Source organism: Jaculus jaculus, chromosome 8, assembly GCF_020740685.1.
Source record: "Jaculus jaculus isolate mJacJac1 chromosome 8, mJacJac1.mat.Y.cur, whole genome shotgun sequence".
Classification (NCBI taxonomy): Eukaryota; Metazoa; Chordata; class Mammalia; order Rodentia; family Dipodidae; genus Jaculus; species Jaculus jaculus.
In genome coordinates, this window is record NC_059109.1 from 70,651,283 (window position 1) to 70,671,285 (window position 20,003).

Here is a 20,003-nt window from a genome sequence, read left to right on the forward strand (position 1 = left end):
TTTCTGTAAGTTTGAGGCTAGCCTGAGACTACATAGTGAATTTTAGGTCAGCTTGGGCTAGAGCAAGACCCTATCTCAAAAAAAAAAAAAAAAAAAAGAACATAAAAAATAATTTATAATGGGCTGAAGAGATGGCTCAGCAGTTAGACACTTGCAAAAGGCTGGTGACCCAGTTTTGATTCCCCAGTGCCTACATAAAGCCAGATGCAGAAAGTGGCACATGCTTCTGAAGTACACTTGCAGTGGCAGGAGGCACTGGGGCACACATATTCCCCCTCCCTCTTCCTCTTTCTTTCTCCCTCTCTTTCTCCATCTGTCTCTCATAATAAAAATATTTTTAAAATAATAATAATTTAGAGCTGGAGAGATGGCTTAGCAGTTAAGGCACTTGCTGCAAAGCCAAAGGACCCAGATTTGATTCCCCAGGACCCACATAAGCCAGATGCACAAGGGGTGCATGCATCTGGAGTTTGTTTGCAGTGGCTAGAGGCCTTGGCACTCGATTTTCTCTCTCTCTCACTCTCTCTCTCTCAAATAATATTTTTTTCTTTTTGGATTTTTGAGATAGGGTCGTACTCTAGCTCAGGTTGACCTGGAATTCACTATGTAGTCACAGGGTGACCTCAAGCTCATGGTGATACTCCTACCTCTGCTTCCTGAGTGTTGAGATTAAAGGCATGTACCACCATGCCCAGCTAAAAGATAATAATTTATAAGACTTTACTAAAATCAGAAACCTCAGGCTGGTGGCTCAGTAGATAAGTACTTATTGCACAAGCTGGAGTGCCAGAGTTCAATCCCCAAATCCTATGTAAAAAAACCAAAAAAATTATTTTTTAAAAAAATATTATTTGTGGGCTGGAGAGATGGCTTAGCAGTTAAGCGCTTGCCTGTGAAGCCTAAGGACCCTGGTTCGAGGCTTGGCTCCCCAGGTCCCACGTTAGCCAGATGCACAAGGGGGCGCACGTGTCTGGAGTTCGTTTGCAGAGGCTGGAAGCCCTGGCATGCCCATTCTCTCTCTCTTTCCCTCTATCTGTCTTTCTCTCTGTGTCTGTCGCTCTCAAATAAATAAATTTAAAAAAAAAGAAAAAAAATTATTTGAGAGAGGCACACAGAAAGAGAGAGTGAGAAAGACAGAGAGGGGAGGGAGGGAGAATTTTTAATATTTATTTATTAATTTGCAAGCAGAGAGACAGAAGAAAGACAGGGAGAATGAGTGAGCCAGGGCCTCCATTTGCTACGAACAAACTCCAGAGATATGTGCCACTTTTTGCATCTGGCTTTTTATGGGTACTGGAGAATTGTAGTGTTTTATAAAGAGAATTAATTACTTGCTTTTATTTTCCCCCTAAGGTAGGATCTCACACTAGCCCAGGCTGACTCACTGGAGTCCAAGGCTGGATTCAAACTCATAGCAATCCTCCTACCTCTGCTTCCCTAGTCCTGGAATTAAAGGTGTGTGCCACCACTCCCTGCACTTTTCCCCTATTTTTTAAATCATTTTTTTGTTGTTGAATTTAATTGTTGTTTTGTGTATGTGTGTGTTCTCAGGTAGATTCTCACTCTAGTCAGGCTTGCCTGGAACTCACTCTGTAACCCCAGACTGGCCTTAAACTCATGGTCTCACTCTAGCTCAGGCTGACCTGGAATTCACTATGTAGTCCCAAACTGGGCTTGAACTCATGGCCATCCTTTTATCTCTGCCTCCCAAGTGCTTGGACTAAAGGTATGTGCTACCATGCCTAGTCCCACCCTACCAACTTCAACTGGTGTGGTATTACTTTATTTTTGCACCAAAAAATAATAGGAAATCCTACATAATAGGGTTGGAAATTTAGCGCAATGGTAGAGTATTTGCCTAGCAAGCACAAGGCTGAGCACTAACCTGATATGTCCAGAAGGCCAGTGCTCGGGAACTAATGTCCAACACAATCTCTGGTCGCAGTCCTGCTAATACCATAGCTTTATACTCCTCTGATGGACTGAGTTCTGTGCGAACAATATCTAGCTTCCCAGAAAGGGTACTATTGCAGGCAGGGCAGATAGCTGGTGAACGACTAAATTCACCACTGCCATGCTGATCACAAAAGATGTGAGAGCAAGCAGTGACCCACGCATAACCAGAGAGTTTGATTCGACACTTCCGATAATTACAAAGCAGCATGTCTTCACACAAAGACATGACTGATAACCAGGTCTCGAGATGATGATGAGTCCTAATGAGGGGTACATGAAAGAGGAGATAGGTCAAATGACAATGAATAAAAAATTAATATCAAAAAATAAAACATGGGTTTTTATGTTATAAAACAATAACAATAAAAAACTAAATTACATTTAGTATATTTTTAATATTTATTTATTTATTAGAAAGATAAAGAGAGAAAGAGCCAGATAGAGATAGAGAATGGGTGCACCAGGGCCTCTAGGCCACAGCAAATGAACTCTAGATACATGTGTCACCTTGTGCATTGGACTTACGTGGGTACTGGGGAATCAAACCTGCATCTTTTGGCTTTGCAGGCATGCTCCTCAACTGCCAAGCCATCTCCATTCCTGCATTTAGTATATTGATTTCAGCCTCTCAACAATTTCATGTTCGATTTTGTACAAGGGTCATGGAAAAAAGAAATTAAGGAAAAGTTAAAAATCCAATTGTGGGCTGAAGAGATGGCTTAGCAGTTAAGACACTTGCCTGCAAAACCTAAGGACCCATGTTTGACTCCCCAGATCCCATGCAAGCCAGATGTGATACAAGGTCACACATACACACAAGGTGGCACACATGTTTGGAGTTCAATTGCAGTGGACAGAGGTCCTGGGACCAATTCTCTCTTTTCTCTCTCTCTCTCTTTCTCTCTCTCTCTCATTTAAAAAAAAAAGTTCAATTGCTCTCAATCCTATTAAGGTCAAAATAGTATGCACATGGAAAAAGTTTAAGAACTTTTACACAATTAAAAGATAAGGGTGTGGTGATGCACACCTTTAATCCCAGCCCTCAGGAGGCAGAGGTAGGAGGATCTCTGTGAGTTTCAGGCCAGCCTGGGACTACTGAATGAGTTCTAGATCAGCCTGGACTAGAGTGAGACTCTACTTTGGGAAAAAACAAATTTTAAAGCATGTTGCGTAAGTAAGACTCTAATTTCAGCACTTTGGAGTATGGGGCAAAAGGACAAGAAGTTTAATGCTAGCCTATGGCATAAAGCAAGATACTATGGAGAAGGAAGGAAGGAGAATATTGTGGAGACAGAATAGATAAGAGAGGGGAAAAGACAAAGGAAAAAGGGCAAAGAGTAAGGAGGAGAAAAAAGAGAAAGGAAAGTGGGAGTGGAGCAAAAACAGGAGAAAGATGGATTTTTAATTTCTTAGGGTTGGAGAAATGGCTTAGTGGCTAAGGTGTTTGCCTGCAAAGCCAAAGGACCCAGGTTTGAATCCCCAGGACCCATGTAAGCCAGATACACAAGGGACACATGCATCTGGAATTCTTTGCCATGGCTAGATGCCCTGGTGTGCCCATTCTCATTCTCTCTCCCTCTCTCTCTCTCTCTCCTTGTACATCTGGCTTATGTGGGTCCTGGGGAATCAAACCAGAGTCCTTTGGCTTTGCAGGCAAGTACCTTAACTGTTAAGCCATCTCTCCAACCCTTTAAAAATATTTTATTTATTTGACAGAGAGACAGAGAACAGGCACAACAGAGCCTCCAGCCACCACAAACAAACTCCAGCCCCAATTTTTTTTTTTTTTAATAGGCAGTCAGTAGGGACAAAGGTCCAAAGAGAACCTTGCCTGCTCTGGCATGACTAGAACCTGTATCTGGTCCAGTCTACTAAAGATGGCTGCAAGCTGGGCTGGAGAAATGGCTTAGCAGTTAAGCACTTGCCTATGAAGCCTAAGGACCCCGGTTCAAGGCTCCATTCCCCAGGACCCACATTAGCCAGATGTACGAGGGAACACACACGTCTGGAGTTCGTTTGCAGTGGCTGGAGGCCCTGGCACGCCCATTTTTTTTTCTCTCTCTCTCTCTATCTGCCTCTTTCTCTCTTGTCTGTTGCTCTCAAACAAATAAATAAACAACAACAACAAAAAATATTTTAAAAGATGGCTGCAAGAAATTCCTCAGCAACAGATTCCTGCTGAAGCTTCAACCTTTGCCAGACCTGGCACGCCTGGGTGAGCTGGTCCCTCCTAAGGCAGGTCCTTGAGTTCCCCAACCAACCAGGTCTTTCCCTTACACCTGAGTCTGATGATGAGGCTCAACTTAATTGGATGTTTAATCCATAAAAGGGCCTGGCATGTGTGTGTAAATCTTTTGGCTATTCATTCTCCTGGTGCCTATTGGTCCTTGTCCTGGCTTTGGTAAGCGCTTCCTGTTCCTAGCCTGGCTGAGAAGGCTGGATTTCTTCTTGTCCAGGTACCTTTTTGTCTATTTTTGAGTGCTTTCTCACTTTGTTACATGCTTTCTTACATGTGTGATCACTCTTTAAACCCTGAATCCTTTACATTCTCAGTTTTTATCAACACCCTATGTGAATGTGAAAGGATCCTGTGGCTTGGGCTCTCCTGCTTTGCTTTCCACAGGAGTGTGTGCCTTCTCAGAGGCACCTGGAAATTTTTCTATGAAGGAGATTCTCTCCATCTCCCCTCCCCTTTTCAGGAGGACAAGGGGAACAATTCCCTTCTGTCTTCAGTCTTTCAGCTAGGCTTCTCCCTGGTTCCTATTGAAGGAGGATAGGAGAAAGGTATCTTGTTGTTTAGGTAGTTTCAGTTAGGGATTGAGGCTCAAAGAGAACTATGAGATGCCACCCCACAGGCCTCCACAAAAATGGATCTCATCTCCTACCAAATCAGACATCCAGAAACACAGAGGCTCCCAAGAGCCTGTCACTGAAGTAGACCTAAAAGGAACCCAACTTAGTTCAGGTAAATTTGCAGAAGAGGTGGCAGAGAGATTTTTAGAGCCACAAGTTGGGACATTACACACAAAGACATTGCCCCTTCCCCATAATTGATGGCTACCCCCACAATCCATATGGGGATAACCAGCATCCTAGGAGAGAAAAAGGGAAAAAGCAAGGAAGAAATTAACAAAAGTACACTCTTCTTCTAAAAAGTGAAGGTGTATAAGAAATTATCAACTACAGCAAAGAAGTAGAAGAGATCCAGAGCATCTAGGGCCACATAAGCAGGCAGAAGCGGCTCCAGCAGTGGTGGTACCAGGTCCGCATGGCTGCCAGGCAAGTGAGATTTTCCTCTCACACCAGCATTCTCGCAAGCTCAAGAAACGTGAAAGGATCAAAGTGGCTCACGAGGAAGAGGATCACAAAGACCAGCAGGAGAACGTTAGCCACCATCCACAGCCTCCCCTACCACCAGTACCACTGCAAGCTCCAGCAAGTATCAGAGACCTGGAGAAGGGAACTCACCTACCCAGCACAAGGCACAGGAGATCAGAGCAGTGACCCAGCATATTTGAGCCCACAGCACAGCAAAGCAGGACCCAAGCAGGCATGCAACATAACTAAGACCAAAGCCATCCAAAAAGATAACTAGGATTACACCATGTCAGTACCCACCAAAAAAGCCTGGTAAATAGGCTTGCATCAGAAGCTCTAATTGCACCTTCCATGTCAGGGTAAATTGTATGTTAAATCTGATGGATGATCAGATTTACCATTCTGAAATAAACTATATTTTGGGCTTGTCATTTGTTGCTTCCTGATTTACAGTGCCTTTGTCTCCTCTTCTGTCATTCATTGGGGAAAAGACTCACTCGGTCACAAGCTGACCTTGCAACCCACTACAGACTGGAAATCTCAGCCTCCTAGTTGACAGGATTAAGGTTGTGAGGCAACGCACATCCTTAGGGACTTTGATGTTATTAGAGGATATGTTTGTCATAATACCTACTCTTGCATAAATACTCTTGCTGTTTTTCATTAAATGTGTACATTATTTAGTTAAATTTTAGAATTTGCCTGTATTTTGTTCTACCCAGCCTATTTGAATATTCTCATAGCAGGCAAACCCAACACCTAGCATCACTTTTATAGTTACTCTGAGAGTCTTCAGAGCCACATCTAGCACCTTAAGCTCCTACCCGGAAGATATATAACATCACGTTGATTGATACATCTTATAGTACTGCAGATAAATAGAAAACCCAAACATTAAATTAATCCAGGATGCAAAATTGTCTACATTATAATACAAAAAACACTAAAAATTAAGACAATGTAAATCCAACAGAAAGTATAAATACATCAGAAATGACCTCCACTGAGACTGATGTAGAGGAAATGCCTGGGAAAGATTTCAAAAGAATGATTATAAACATGTTCAAAGACACCAAAGGGGAAATCATAGGAATAAAAGATGACACAGGAAACCAATTTAATGAAATAAAGAGGTCAATATAAGACATAAATGAGGAAACAGATATAATAAAGAAAAATAGTGATAAATTATAGCAATGCAAAGGGCGGTCAAATAAAAAAAAAAATCTGTAGAAAACCTCATCAGAAGAATGGACAAAAGAGAAAACAGAATGTCTAAACTAGAAGACCAAGTAGCAGATCTAAAACACTCCAACAAAGAGAAAAACTAATAGGAAAGTATGATTAAGAATTTCAAGATATCTGGGACAGTAGGAAAAGAACAAACATAAGAATTCAGGGTATAGTAGAGGAGAAAAATTTCACTCCAAAGGCATAGTAGATGTTTTCAATAAAATCACAGAAGAAAACTTCTCCCAGATTGGGAAAGAGATGCCAATGCAGATACAAGAAACCTTTAGAACACCAAACAGACAAAACCCGGAAAGAACCTCTCCTCGCCATATTATAATTAAACTACCAAACACACAAACCAAAGAAAATATATTGAAAGCAGTTAGAGAGAAAAATGAAGTCATATACAAGGCAAGCCTATCGGGATCACAGCAGATTACTCAACACAAACTTTAAAAGCCAGAAAGATTTGGAATGATATATTCCAAGTTCTGAAAGATAACAACTGTCAACCAAGGTTACATTATCCTGCAAAGCTATCCATTCAAAAAGATGGAGAAATAAGGACATTCCACAACAAAAGCAGACAAAAGAGATATTTGAAGATAAAACCAGCTCTACAGAAGATACTTGAAAGGATCCTCCATGCTCAAGAGAAAGAAAAGCACACATATAAGGAAACTGGAAAAAACAAACCATACTCAAATACTAGTTAGGACAAGACAGCAAAGGTAAAACCAGAAGAAATAAAAGAAAACAAAAATTGCAAAAATAAACACAAACCATTCAAGAATAACTCTTAATTCCAGGTCAGCCTGGACCAGAGTGAGACCCTACCTCAAAAAAAAAAAAAAAAAAAAAGAATAACTCTTAATATCAATGGCCTCAATGCCCCAACAAAAAGACATAGGCTTGCAGACTGGGTTAAAAAGCAGTATGCTTGCCGGGCATGGTGGTGTATGCCTTTAATCCCAGCACTCAGGAGGCAGAGGCAGGGGGATCTCCACAAGTTCGAGGCCACCCAGAGACTACATCGTTACTTCCAGGTCAGCTTGGTCTGAAGAGAGACCCTACCTCAAAAAAAAAAAAAAAAAAAAAAAAGGAAGTTGGAAGGACCCTGTTCCTTTTCTATCTCCCCCTGCAGAAGTGTGGGTCCCTCAGCTGTGCTGCACATGCCAGGGCTCTGGAGTAGAGCCTCCAGATTCTCTGAGTGAGAAGCTTTTACAAAGGAAGTAACAGCAGGGCTGGAGAGATGGCTTGGTGGTTAAGGCACTTGCTTGTAAAGCCTAATGACCCAGGTTCAATTCCCCAGGACCCACATAAAGCCAGATGCACAAACTAGTGCATGCATCTGGAGTTCATTTGCAGTGACTAGAGGCCCTGGTCCATCCATTCTATCTCCACTCCTTTCTCCTTGGAAATAAATTTGTTGTTGTTGTTTTTTGGTTTTTCGAGGTAGGGTCTCACTCTAGCCCAGGCTGACCTGGAATTCACTACGGAGTCTCAGGGTGGCCTCAAACTTGTGGCGATCCTCCTACCTCTGCCTCCTGAGTGTTGGGATTAAAAGCATGCACCACCAGGCCTGGCTCTGGAAATAAATATTTAAAAATTTTTGTTGCTGTTGTTTATTTATTTGAGAGCGACAGACAGAGAGCGAAAGAGGCAGATAGAGAGAATGGACGCACCAGGGACTCCAGCCACTGCAAACGAACTCCAGACACGTGTGCCCCCTTGTACATCTGGCTAACATGGGTCCTGGGGAATCAAGTCTCCAACCGGGGTCCTCAGGCTTCACAGGCAAGCGCTTAACTGCTAAGCTATCTCTCCTTTTTAAAAAATTTTTTGTTTATTTTTATTTATTTAGGAAATAAATGTTTTAAAGACAATGACAGATAATGTTATACATGTACGGTCATTCCAGAGTGGTGTGGCCACATTCTAGACATGGCCAGCCATTGCGCTCAGTGTTTATTTTGACAGGTGTAGTCTTACTGGAAATAATTAAAACTTGGGACCAAGCTGAAATGGGAAAAGCAATTATTGCATGAGGCGAGTAAGTTTGATAGAATTTGAACTCTTGAGTCTTACTCATTTTCATATTCACTTTTCTTCCAAAATGTAAACACACAGTCACATCTTTAAAATAAAATATAGATTTTTCTCTTAAAAAATAAATAAATAAAAATGTTTTAAAAACCTTAAAAAAAGCCGGGCGTGGTGGCGCACGCCTTTAATCCCAGCACTCGGGAAGCAGAGGTAGGAGGACTGCCATGAGTTCAAGGCCACCCTGAGATGACAGAGTTAATTCCAGGTCAGCCTGGACCAGAGTGAAACCCTACCTCGAAAAACCAAAAAAAAAAAAAAAAAAAAAAAAACCTTAAAAAAAAAGAAGTATGCTTCAATTTGTTGCCTTCAAAAAACTCCCCTTTCTACAAAGGATGGACACTATCTTAGGGTGATAGGTTGTAAAATGGTGTTTCAAGCAAATGGGCCTAGAAAACACATAGGAGTCACTATCCTAGTATCTGACAGGGTAGACTTCAGACCAACATTAGTTAGGAAGGATAAGGAAGGTCACTATATATTGATTAAAGGAAATCTCCAAGAAGAGGACATTACAATCCTAAGCATATATGCACCTAACATAGGGACTTCCAATTTCATCAAACAAATGCTATTAGAACTAAGGTCACAGATAACACAAAGCACAGTTTAGTGGATGACATCAACACCCAACTCTCATCAATTGATACAGCATCCTGGCAAAAAATAGAGATGCATCTGAACTAAATGAGTCATAAAATAAATGGACCTAACAGATATATACAGGATACTTCATCCAAATGCCACAGAATACATATTCTTTCAACAGCACATGGAGCATTCTCTAAAATACACAACATATTAGGACACAAAAAAATCTTAACAAATACCAGAAAACTGATATAATTCCTTGCACTCTATCTGATCACAATGGGATTAAACTACAAATCAACAGCTAGAAAAGCTATAGAGCATACTCAAAATCATGGAAATTAAACAATACACTACTTCCTGTGAGTTGTTGGCCAGGGAGGTTCCTGATGCCCTCAAAACATTATAGGCCATTGCCAAAGCACTTGGTTTCGCACCAGGAATAGATGGTAAGACCCTATTGCTGAAGACACCACATACTTGGGCTGCAAGGCCACTGAGAAATCCTGCTAGAACTGAGCTGATAACCTCCTCCATGTAGACCAGCTGACAGAAAGCTGGAAGAAGCCATCCTACATGTAGTTCAATGGTAGAAAAAGATACCAACAGTGAAGATACTCAACAGTGGACACTGCAAGCCTCATAATTGGCCAGCCAGCCCAAATGAGCCAACGGGTGCAATGGTGGCACATCTGTCATGGTGGAAACCAACGGCCCTCCAATTGGACTGAAGGCCCGCTCCATGGGGGGAAACACATCCCTGATACTGAAAACTTAAAACAGGGGTAGTCATGAGCCCTACGGGTGTAACATCTGCTGATGTCTGGAAAAAGGTATATACTATGCTTATCAAACTGCCTAGTAATCACTTCTCTTAATATTTATACCCTTATATTAATGCTACTCTCACTTTGGGTAAAGAATCTTCTCTTTTCAGATGGCAGTGACATTGGGATGACTCAGAAGGTATCATAGTGCTGGAAAGAAGTGACTGGAGTACTAAGTAACATCTCGATCACACCTTCCAAGGCTCAGGATCTAATGCAGAAGAGGTGGTGGAAAGAATTTAAGAACCAAAGGAAGGGTAGGACTCCTGACAATGTGCTCCCTCCAGACATAAAATGGCCTGGATATCCATGACCTCATAGTGCCTGGCACTACCTACACAAGACCATCATAAGAGGAGGAAAAGAGAATCAAACTCCTTCTATGAAGCCAGCATCACCTTGATAACAAAACCAGACAAAGATAGAACAAAAATAAATAAATAAAGTTACAGACCAATCTCCCTCATGAATGTAGATGCAAAAATTCTCAACAAAATATTGGCAAACAGAATACAATATATCAGAAAGATCATTCATCCCAATCAAGTAGGCTTTATCCCAGAGATGCAGAGATTGTTCAACATATGCAAAAGGACAAATGTAATATATTATATAAATGGACTGGAGGACAAAAATCACATGATCATCTCCTTAGATGCATAAAAAGCATTTAAGGGGCTGGAAAGATGGCTTAGAGGTTATGACACTAGCCTGTGAAGTCTAAGGATCCAGGTTTGATTCTCCAGGTCCTACATTTGCCAGATGCGCAAGGTGGCACGTGCATCTGGAGTTCGTTTGCACTGGGTAGAGGCCCTAGCATGCCCATTCTTTCTCTCTCTCTCTTTACTAAGTAAATAAATAAAAATATATGTTAAAAATGTTTTCAAAGGCATTTAAGAAAATCCAACATCCCTTCATAATCAAAGTCCAACAGAGACTGGGAATAGAAGGAACATAGCTCAACATAATAAAGGATATTTATGACAAACCTACAGCCAACATAATGCTAAGTGGAGAAAAACTTGAAGCTTTTCCACTAAAATCAGAAAAAGACAAGGATGTCCATTGCCCCCACTTTTATTTAATATAGTACTAGAAGTCTTAGCCATATCAATAAGGCAAGAGACACATATAAAAAAGGATACAAATTGGAAAGAAAGAGATCAAGTTACCATTATTTGCAGATGATATGATTTTATACAGAAAAGACCCTAAAGACTCTATCAGCAAACTGTTAACCTGTAACCATGTAGCAGGATACAAAATAAACACACAGAAATCAGAAGCCTTCCTATATGCTAACAACAAATACACAGAGGATGAAATCAGATAATCACTCCCATTCACAACTGCATCAAAAATATCATAAATAAAAATATAATAAACAAATAAAGTACCTTGGAATAAACCTAACCAGGAAAGTGAAGGATCTTTATAATAAAAACTTTAAAACATTCAAACAAGGGCTGGAGAGATGCCTGTGAAGGCTAAGGACCTCCATTCAAGGCTCGATTCCCTAGGACCCATGTAAACCAGATGCACAAGTGGGCCGCATGTGTCTGGAGTTCATTTGCAGTGGGAGGAGGCCCTGGTGTGCTCATTCACTATTTATCTGCCTCTTTCTCTCTCTGTAACTCTCAAATAAGTAAATTAAAATAAACATAAAAAAATGTAAAACACTCAAGTGACAAATTACACAAGACACAAGAAAATGGAAAGACATCCCTTGTTCCTGGATTGGAACAATCAATATTGTGAAAATGACAATCATACCAAAAGCAATCTACACATGTCATGCAATCCCCATCCAAAATCCAATGGCATTCTTCAGGGAAATAGAAAACACAATCCAAAAATTTATGTGGAAGCAAAAAAAGAAAAGAAAAAAACCTCAAATATCTAAAACAATTTAAACAATAAAATATGGCTGGTGGTACCACCATACCTGATTGTAACTATATTATAGAGCCATAGTAACAAAAACAGCACAGTACTGGCACAAAAATAGGCATGTAGATCAATGAAACAGAATAGAGGACCCATATGCAAGTCCAGGTAGATATAGCCATCTGATCTTTGACAAAAATGCCAAAAATACTCATTGGAAAAAAGACAGCCTCTTCAGCAAGTGGTGCTGGGAAAATTGGATATGTATCTGTAGAAGGATGAAAATAAATCATTATTTCTCTCCATGCACAAGAATTAGGTACAAATGGATCAAAGACCTTAATAACAGACATGAAACTTTGAAATTGCTAGAGGAAAAAGTAGGGAAAACCCTTTAACATGTTGGTCTTGGCAAAGACTTTCTGATTATAACCCCAATTGCTCAGGCAATAAAACCACATATCAACTGCTGGGACCTCATGAAATTACAAAGCTTTTGTACAGCAAAGGACAATGTGAATAGAGCAAAGAGGCAACCTACAGAATGGGAGAAAATCATTGCCAGCTATACATCTGTCAGAGGGTTAACATCTAGGATATACAAAGAACTCAAAAAAACTAAATAAGAAATCAAACCACCCAAAATTTAAAAACGGTCTATGAAACTAAATAGAGAGTCCTCAAAAGAAGAAATACAGATGGCATGTAAAATTAAAAAAAAAAAGTCCTACATCCCTAGCCATAAGGGAAATGCAGATTAAAACTACATTGAGATTCCATGTTAACTCCTGTCAGATTGGCTACCATCATGAAAACAAATGACCATAAATGCTGGCAAGGTGTCAGGCAGTGCCAGACACAGGCTGGAGCCTTCAGGAGATGGGCCTGAGCTGCCAGGGTTGGCTAAGGACCCCCGAGCTATAGGAGGCCACTCCCTCTCCAAGTCCCGCACACCTGAGTTTAGGCTTTTCCCATAGCCCTGTGACCTTTGGCCAGTTGCCCAGGAAACTCCTTATCAGGTAGCAGCCTTAACACAACCCATCCACCTGTCACCCTCTTCCCACCACTATGTAGATCACCTGACTCTCCCTGTGTGCTACAGCTGACTCTCTCCCTATGTGCTGGAATGAACATCCCTAGGCATTGGCTAGCAACGTTTGAATCCACCAATCCCCTTAGGACTGTCTTCCAGCTTTCAATTGCTTATACACCCATTTCCCTAACAAATACACAAGCTGTTCACAGTGACTGCCTCCTGAAAGTGGTTCTTTCATCACACTCACCAAGGATGCATGGATGCCTTTGGGGAACCATGGTCCCAATAATACAGGGACCCACAGCAATGATGCAGAAGAAGAGGAACCCTTCTACACTGCTGGTGGGAATGAAATCTGGCCCAGCCATTGTAGAAATCATTGTGGAGGTTCCTGAGTGTGGTGGTTTGATTCAGGTGTCCCCCATAAACTTAGGTGTTGTGAATGCTAGGTTCCCAGCTGATGGATATTTGGGAATTAATGCCTCCTGGAGGGAGTGTATTGTTGGGGGTGGGCTTATGGGCTTTATAGCCAGTTTCCCCATACCAGTGTTGGGCACACCCTCCTGTTGCTGTGGTCCACCTTCTGTTGGCCAGGGGGTTATGTCCACCCTCTGCTCATGCCATCGTTTTCCCCTGCCATCATGGAGCTTCCCCTCAAGCCTGTAAGCCAAAATAAATCTCTTTTTCCCAGAAGCTGCTCTTGGTTGGGTGATTTCTACCAGCAGTGCGAACCGGACTGCAACAGTAAAGTGGTACTGAGGAGTGAGATTGCTGCTAGACACCTGACTATGAGGCTTCAGCCTTTTGTAGCTGATTTTCAACAGGAATGTGGAAGAGTTGAAACCTTGGCCTAAGAGATGCCTTGCAGTGCTGTAAGTACAGCTTGATGAACTATTCTGGTCTGAGCTGCAAGACCTGAAGGCAGTAAGAACTATGGACTGTGAGGTTTGGCTTATGAGGGTGAGAAAGAGCTTTGCTTGGACTGGGCTAGCAGTTTGTGTGAGAAGCTTGCTCTTTTGCTCATGTCCTGAGAAGTTGTGCAGGGTTGCTTTGCGTGGAAATGAATTGGTATAAGCAGAGGGATATAGCACAGAAAAAAATCTTTGGGTAAACTGTTGCCCATTCAGTTGCAACTGAGATTACAACCTATGAGACTGGGCTAGCTGACCTGCGCTGGGGCAACAAGAAGAATGTAGACTCTTTAGAAGGGGCATGAGTGCTCAAGGAGTGTCCTGTTCTTCAAAGTCTGCTTTATTCCCCCTGGATTAACAAATTGGCACCCTACCTGGTATTGTGGAGTATAAGAAATGCTGGAAAGAGGGTCATTGAGTTTGCAATATGGTCTTGTGTTTTGGAAATGGCCATGGGCAGTGTGAAGCAGGTTTGCTGGTTGCCTGCATAGAGACCCCATGGGGCCATGAAGATGAACTGTAGCTTGCAGTGGAGATGCCAGGACCATGAGATGGCTGCCAAGGAGCTGCCCGCCCGATGAAGTTTTCCAGGACTGTAAGTAGCCTAGCTGGAGGGGCAGAATTGGAATGCCAGAGATTTGTTGCTGGTTAGAATTATGGTACTTGAAGATTTGTCACTGGCTAGGGTTGCTGTACTTGAAGCTACAGAGTTTGATGTTTTCCCTAGTTGTTTTAAATCTTGTATTGGTTGAATGTTTCTTTGCTATGCCCAATGCCATCTTTTGCAGTATGAATATTTATTCTGTGCCATTATGGGTTTTTTGAGGTTGTTTTGGTATTATGGCTCAGTTAAAAGATCTTGGACTATGGGGATGTATGAACATCTTTGGGATTGATAAAAACTATAGGGACTTTTAAAATGAGATGAATGCATTGCATTTTACATCATGTATGATTATCAGTTTATGGGGGCCAGGGGCGGAATGTGGTGGTTTGATTCAGGTGTCCCCCATAAACTTAGGTGTTGTGAATGCTAGGTTCCCAGCTGATGGAGATTTGGGAATTAATGCCTCCTGGAGGGAGTGTATTGTTGGGGGTGGGCTTATGGGCTTTATAGCCAGTTTCCCCATGCCAGTATTTGGCACACCCTCCTGTTGCTGTGGTCCACCTTCTGTTGGCCAGGGGGTTATGTCCACCCTCTGCTCATGCCATCGTTTTCCCCTGCCATCGTAGAGCTTCCCCTCAAGCCTGTAAGCCAAAATAAATCTCTTTTTCCCAGAAGCTGCTCTTGGTTGGGTGATTTCTACCAGCCGTGCGAACCGGACTGCAACACTGAGACAGCTAAAAATAGATTTACCATATGACACAGCTATACCACTCCTAGGCATGTCTTCCAGGACTCATCTCACTACCTTAGAGATACTTGCTCAACCATTTTTATTGCTGCTCTATCAATAATAGCTAGAAAATGGAACCAGCCTAGATGTCCCTCAACTGATGAGTGAATAATGAAGATGTGGCACATTTATACAATGGAGTTCTACTCAGCAGTAAAGAAAAATGAAGTTATGAAATATTCAGGAAAAATGGATGGATCTAGAAAAAATTATACTTGTGAGGTAACCCAGACCCTGAAAGCCAAACATCACATGTTCTCTTTCGTATGTGGATCCTAGCTACATATGATTGGACATCTTTGTGAGTAGGAATAAAACTTGGTAGCAGAGGCCAGTAAGCTTGAAAGGGAATATAAATGGAAAAGAAAGGGAGGGGGTACTTGATAGGATAGTATTGTATATACATAAGGAGAAGAATCAATTAATGGTGGTGAAATGGCCTAAGTGAGGTCAGGGGAAGAGATTAAGTAAAGGAAAGGAGGAGGGAGGACTAATCAAAATGTAAGATAACATAAATAAGTCATATGGAAACCTACTTTTTTAGACAATGAAACACGCAGAAGATTTTACTTGAAACTTTTCAGTGCCAGCTATGGGATATCATCCAATGAGTTGTTGGCCAGGGAGGTCATTGATACACCCCAAAACATTACAGGCCATTGCCAAGGTTCTTGGATTCCCACCAGGAATAGATGGTTAAGACCCTATTGCTGAAGACAACACATACTTGGGCTGCAAGGTCACCGAGAAATCCTGCTGGAGCTTAGTTGAAAACCTCATCTGTGTAAAACAGCTGATAGAAAGCTGGAAAAAGCCACAATGCATGCAGCTCAATGGGAGAGAGTGAAATCACCAGTGAAGATATTCAACAGTGGACACTGCAAGCCTTATATTTGGCCAACCAGGCCAAATGAGCCAACAGGTACAATAGTAGCAGGTCTGTTATGGAGGACACCAATCACTCTCTCATTTGGCTGGAGGCCCACTCCATGGGACAGAATACATCCTTGAATCTGAAAACCTTCAGCAGGGGTAGTCATGAGCCATAGGGGTGTAATATCTTATGTTATCTGGCTAAATGTATATACTATGCTCACCAAACTGCCTAGTAAGCACTTCTCTTAATGTTCATATCCATATATTAATATTACTGTCACTTTTGGTTAGAGAACCTTCTCTTAGTGACCTTGGGTTGTCTCAAAAGGCACCATGGTGCTGAGAAGAAGTGACAGAGTAGTGCTCAGCACTAACATATCTCTGTCACACCTTCCAAGTCTCAGGGTCCATTGCAGAAGAGGTGGCAGAAAGAATGTAAGACCCAAAAGAAGGGTAGGACTTTTTACAACATGCTCCTCCAGACACAAAATGGTCTGGATATCCATGACCTCACAGTGCCTGATACTACCTACACAAGACCATCATAACAGGAAGAAAAGATCATGACATCAAAATAAAAGAGAGACTGATTGGGGGGGGGGGTATGATGGAGATTAGTGTTTCAAAGGGAAAAGTGGGGAGAGAGAAGGAATTATCATGGGTTATTGTCTACAATTATGGACATTGTCAGTAAAAAATTAAAAATAGCTATCAATTAAACAAACACATGTAACTCATGTCTGATCAAGACTGGTTTACAATGTCCCCTGCCACCCAGTCTAGCACTCTATCTAGACAGATGGCCCTGGACAGGCTGGCCCAGGGGATCCACCCTCTAAATCTACCAACCAATCAAGTCTTCCCCTTGCCTATAAAGGCTCTTGTCTTCCTCCTATCTTGCTCTTCATTTGGGTCATAAGGACACACGTGTGTCTGGCTTCCTACTCCCCCAGCCAGGCTTGGGGGTAGTGGAGAGAACATAAAACTGTTGGTAGTTTGTCTCTGCTTTATAGTTTAGCCTAACTTCTCTCATTGATTGCATGCATGATTTTCCTCTGGTTTCTGAATCTACCATCTGTGGTTTCTTCTAAGTTTCCCTACACAAGCTCCTAGATTCTACTTTCCACATGCCAGCAACTTTAATTTCTCTTTAAAAACCACAGTTTCTCTCAAATCCACATGTTTGCAGCTTTACTCTAACTTCTCTTTAAAAGACTGTTTCTCTAAGTCCACATGCTTGCAGCTCTACTCCAGTTTTCCCCCACAAACCTCAGTTTCTCTTAAATGAACCTTATAAACTATGCAATGTTTCCACAAGAGCATGTTTTCTAAACCCCACAATTTGTGATTTCTCCCTTAAATAAACTACAAGTTGTGATTTTTTTCCCCCCTCAACAGACTTAAAATTCTTGGGGGCTGTTTTTTCAATTCTTTGCTATTCCAGATAATCCAAAATTTAGGGTCCACAGGTCTGGGATTTCCTGCCTCTTTATGGAATTTAATCCCTTCCTGGACCCAAAATCCTACAACAGATAGAAAACAGTATTGCCTTGGCCAGAGGTCAACAGACTTGATCTGACTCATTTAGCTCATGCCTGTAATCCCACTTAGGAGATACAGGCAAAAGGATCAAGAGTTCAAGGTACAGTGGTGGGAGGAAATTATGATTAGGGTACACAAGGTATATAGGGAGGTGGTCAACAAAACATTTTTTTAATGACTGGATAGATGGCTTAGCATTTAAGGTGATTGAGAAGCTTAAGAATCCATTTTCAATTCTCTAGGTGCCATGTCAGCCAAATGCACAAAGTGACCCAAGCACACAAGGTCACACATGCACACAAGGTAGTGCACGCATCTAGTGTTCAACTGCAGTGGCTAGAGGCCCTGATGTGCCAATTCTCTCTCATATAAAAAAACTTTATTTTAAAAAAGAAGCTGGACATGGACATTGGGGGAACTCTAGAAAAATGCTCATACTTTAAACCTATTGATATCACCACAGAGGAAGAACAAGAAGTTGAGAGTTTAGCTAGGTATGGTGGCACAACTTTAATCCCAGGACTCGGGAGGCAGAGGTAGGAGGATCATCATGAGTTCCAGGCCACCCTGAGACTACACAGTGAATTCCAGGTCAGCCTGAGCTAGAATAAAAGACTACCTCGAAAAATCAAAAAAAGAGAAAGAAAAAGAAAAAAGTAAAAGAAAAGAAAGAAAGAAAAAAAGTTGAAGGTTAGAAAAGTATTCTGAAATATTTGACTTCTAATGTGGCATAGGGCTTCACCAACATTCAGGATGTACACCTTGAATTGAAGGATTTGACACACACTGGCTGAAGAGGGAATATGCTCTTTACCAGTCCAACCCAGGACCTGCCTACTTTATCCAAATAGGAAGAAATAAAAACTTCTCCATATTACAAATGGTGCTGTGCACTACAGGAGGTGGTGCTTACAAATTTGAAAAAAGATTTTCACACAATTAGAAACCTCCACCTGCACAAACTGGATGAATTTGGCTGCCTCATACAGAGCTTGCTGAATAGATTCTGTCAGTTTCAAGAGGCAAGCAAAACGCTATTATTTTGCTAATGCCTCAGAACCTGAGCAATGCCAAAAGATGTCTTTCAACCTGGATGATCTCTACCTGCTCCTGGTTGTGAACATTAGGTCAGAAATCAGTATTTTAGCTGCCCATTCCAAAGACAACTATAAAAGACTGACTGGTCCCAGGTTGGCCTCAAATTCAATGATCCTCCTATCTCTGCCTCCTGAGCACTGGGGAGAAAAAGGTGACTGAACAAGGCTTTGATGGAGTTCCTTTCTTGGTTTATGCAGTTTACTGACTGGCTGTGAAAGTTTTTTGTTTTTTAAAGGCAGGAATGGTGGCTTGTGTCTTTATTTTTTTATTTATTTGAAGGAGGGGGAGGCAGAGAGAGAGAATGGACACACAAGGGACTCCAATCATTACAAAAAAACTCCAGATGCACGTGCCCCCTTGTGCATCTGGCTTTGTGGGTCCTGGGGAACTGAACTGGGGTTCTTAGGCTTCACAGACAAACATCTTAACCACTATGCCATTTCTCCAACCCTGGCTGTGAAAGTTTTGAAGCAGTTCTTGAAATGGCATCCAAAGATGACAGTACTCAAGCGGACAAGCTGCTCCACAATATTTATGGAGATTACAAAAGATTTGGTCTGCCAGGTTGATCTCTAGCATTGAGTTTTGGGAATATGATGTATAAGTAGTAAAAAGTGTTAGTAAAGAAGACCTAGCAAAAGCAACTTTAGTTAAGATCACCAACATTGGTTCTGTGGCATACATGTGTGCTGTGAATGAGAAAATAGAGTTGTCTTTGTTGGAAACTTTTTACATGTCAATACTTTCTCAATGAAACTTCTGGCATATACACTGAATTATTGGTCATGGGCCAGTTGAAAGCATCATTTCTAGAACATAGGAATATTTTTCAGCAGTTGGTGAACTTCTTGGTTGCCAAATTTCAGCTAAACATCAGAAATATCTGCTGATTATGGCATACAAGAGGAACTGAACTCGTGTACTCACTGTCTTCAGGAACCAAAGAATAAAGAGTAACACTGCTTGTTGATATGAAATGTCACAATGGTACACTTTGAGTGTTGCTGTGTTAACAGAAAGTGCAGAGCCACATGAAGAACTTCTCATTGAGATCATTTCCCTTGCGGATATAGCCAATATGCAGTCATTCCTCTCAAAAGGATTCTCTATTTTATGTAGCTAGTATTGTACCATATGCTCAGACACAAATCTTAAAGTCTCAGAAAAGTTTCATTTATGAAAATCATAGATTCTAAGTATTTGTTGAGTCTGTTTTGTGTTTGATCAC

General features: G+C 41.5%; 1 protein-coding gene and 1 pseudogene across 1 annotated transcript in view; one reads left to right on the plus strand and one right to left on the minus strand.

The window, feature by feature from the left end:
- The window catches only part of Ccnb1ip1 (cyclin B1 interacting protein 1), a 33,408-nt gene that overhangs the window by 6,563 nt on the left and 6,842 nt on the right, over nucleotides 1–20,003 (minus strand). Inside the window, exon 2 of the mRNA XM_004670158.3 lies at nucleotides 1,886–2,216. Within this exon, the coding sequence (XP_004670215.1) occupies nucleotides 1,886–2,182 (297 nt within the window). The 5' untranslated portion in view covers nucleotides 2,183–2,216. The remainder of the gene's footprint in view (nucleotides 1–1,885; nucleotides 2,217–20,003) is intronic.
- On the plus strand, nucleotides 18,080–19,665 carry LOC101601594 (annotated as a pseudogene).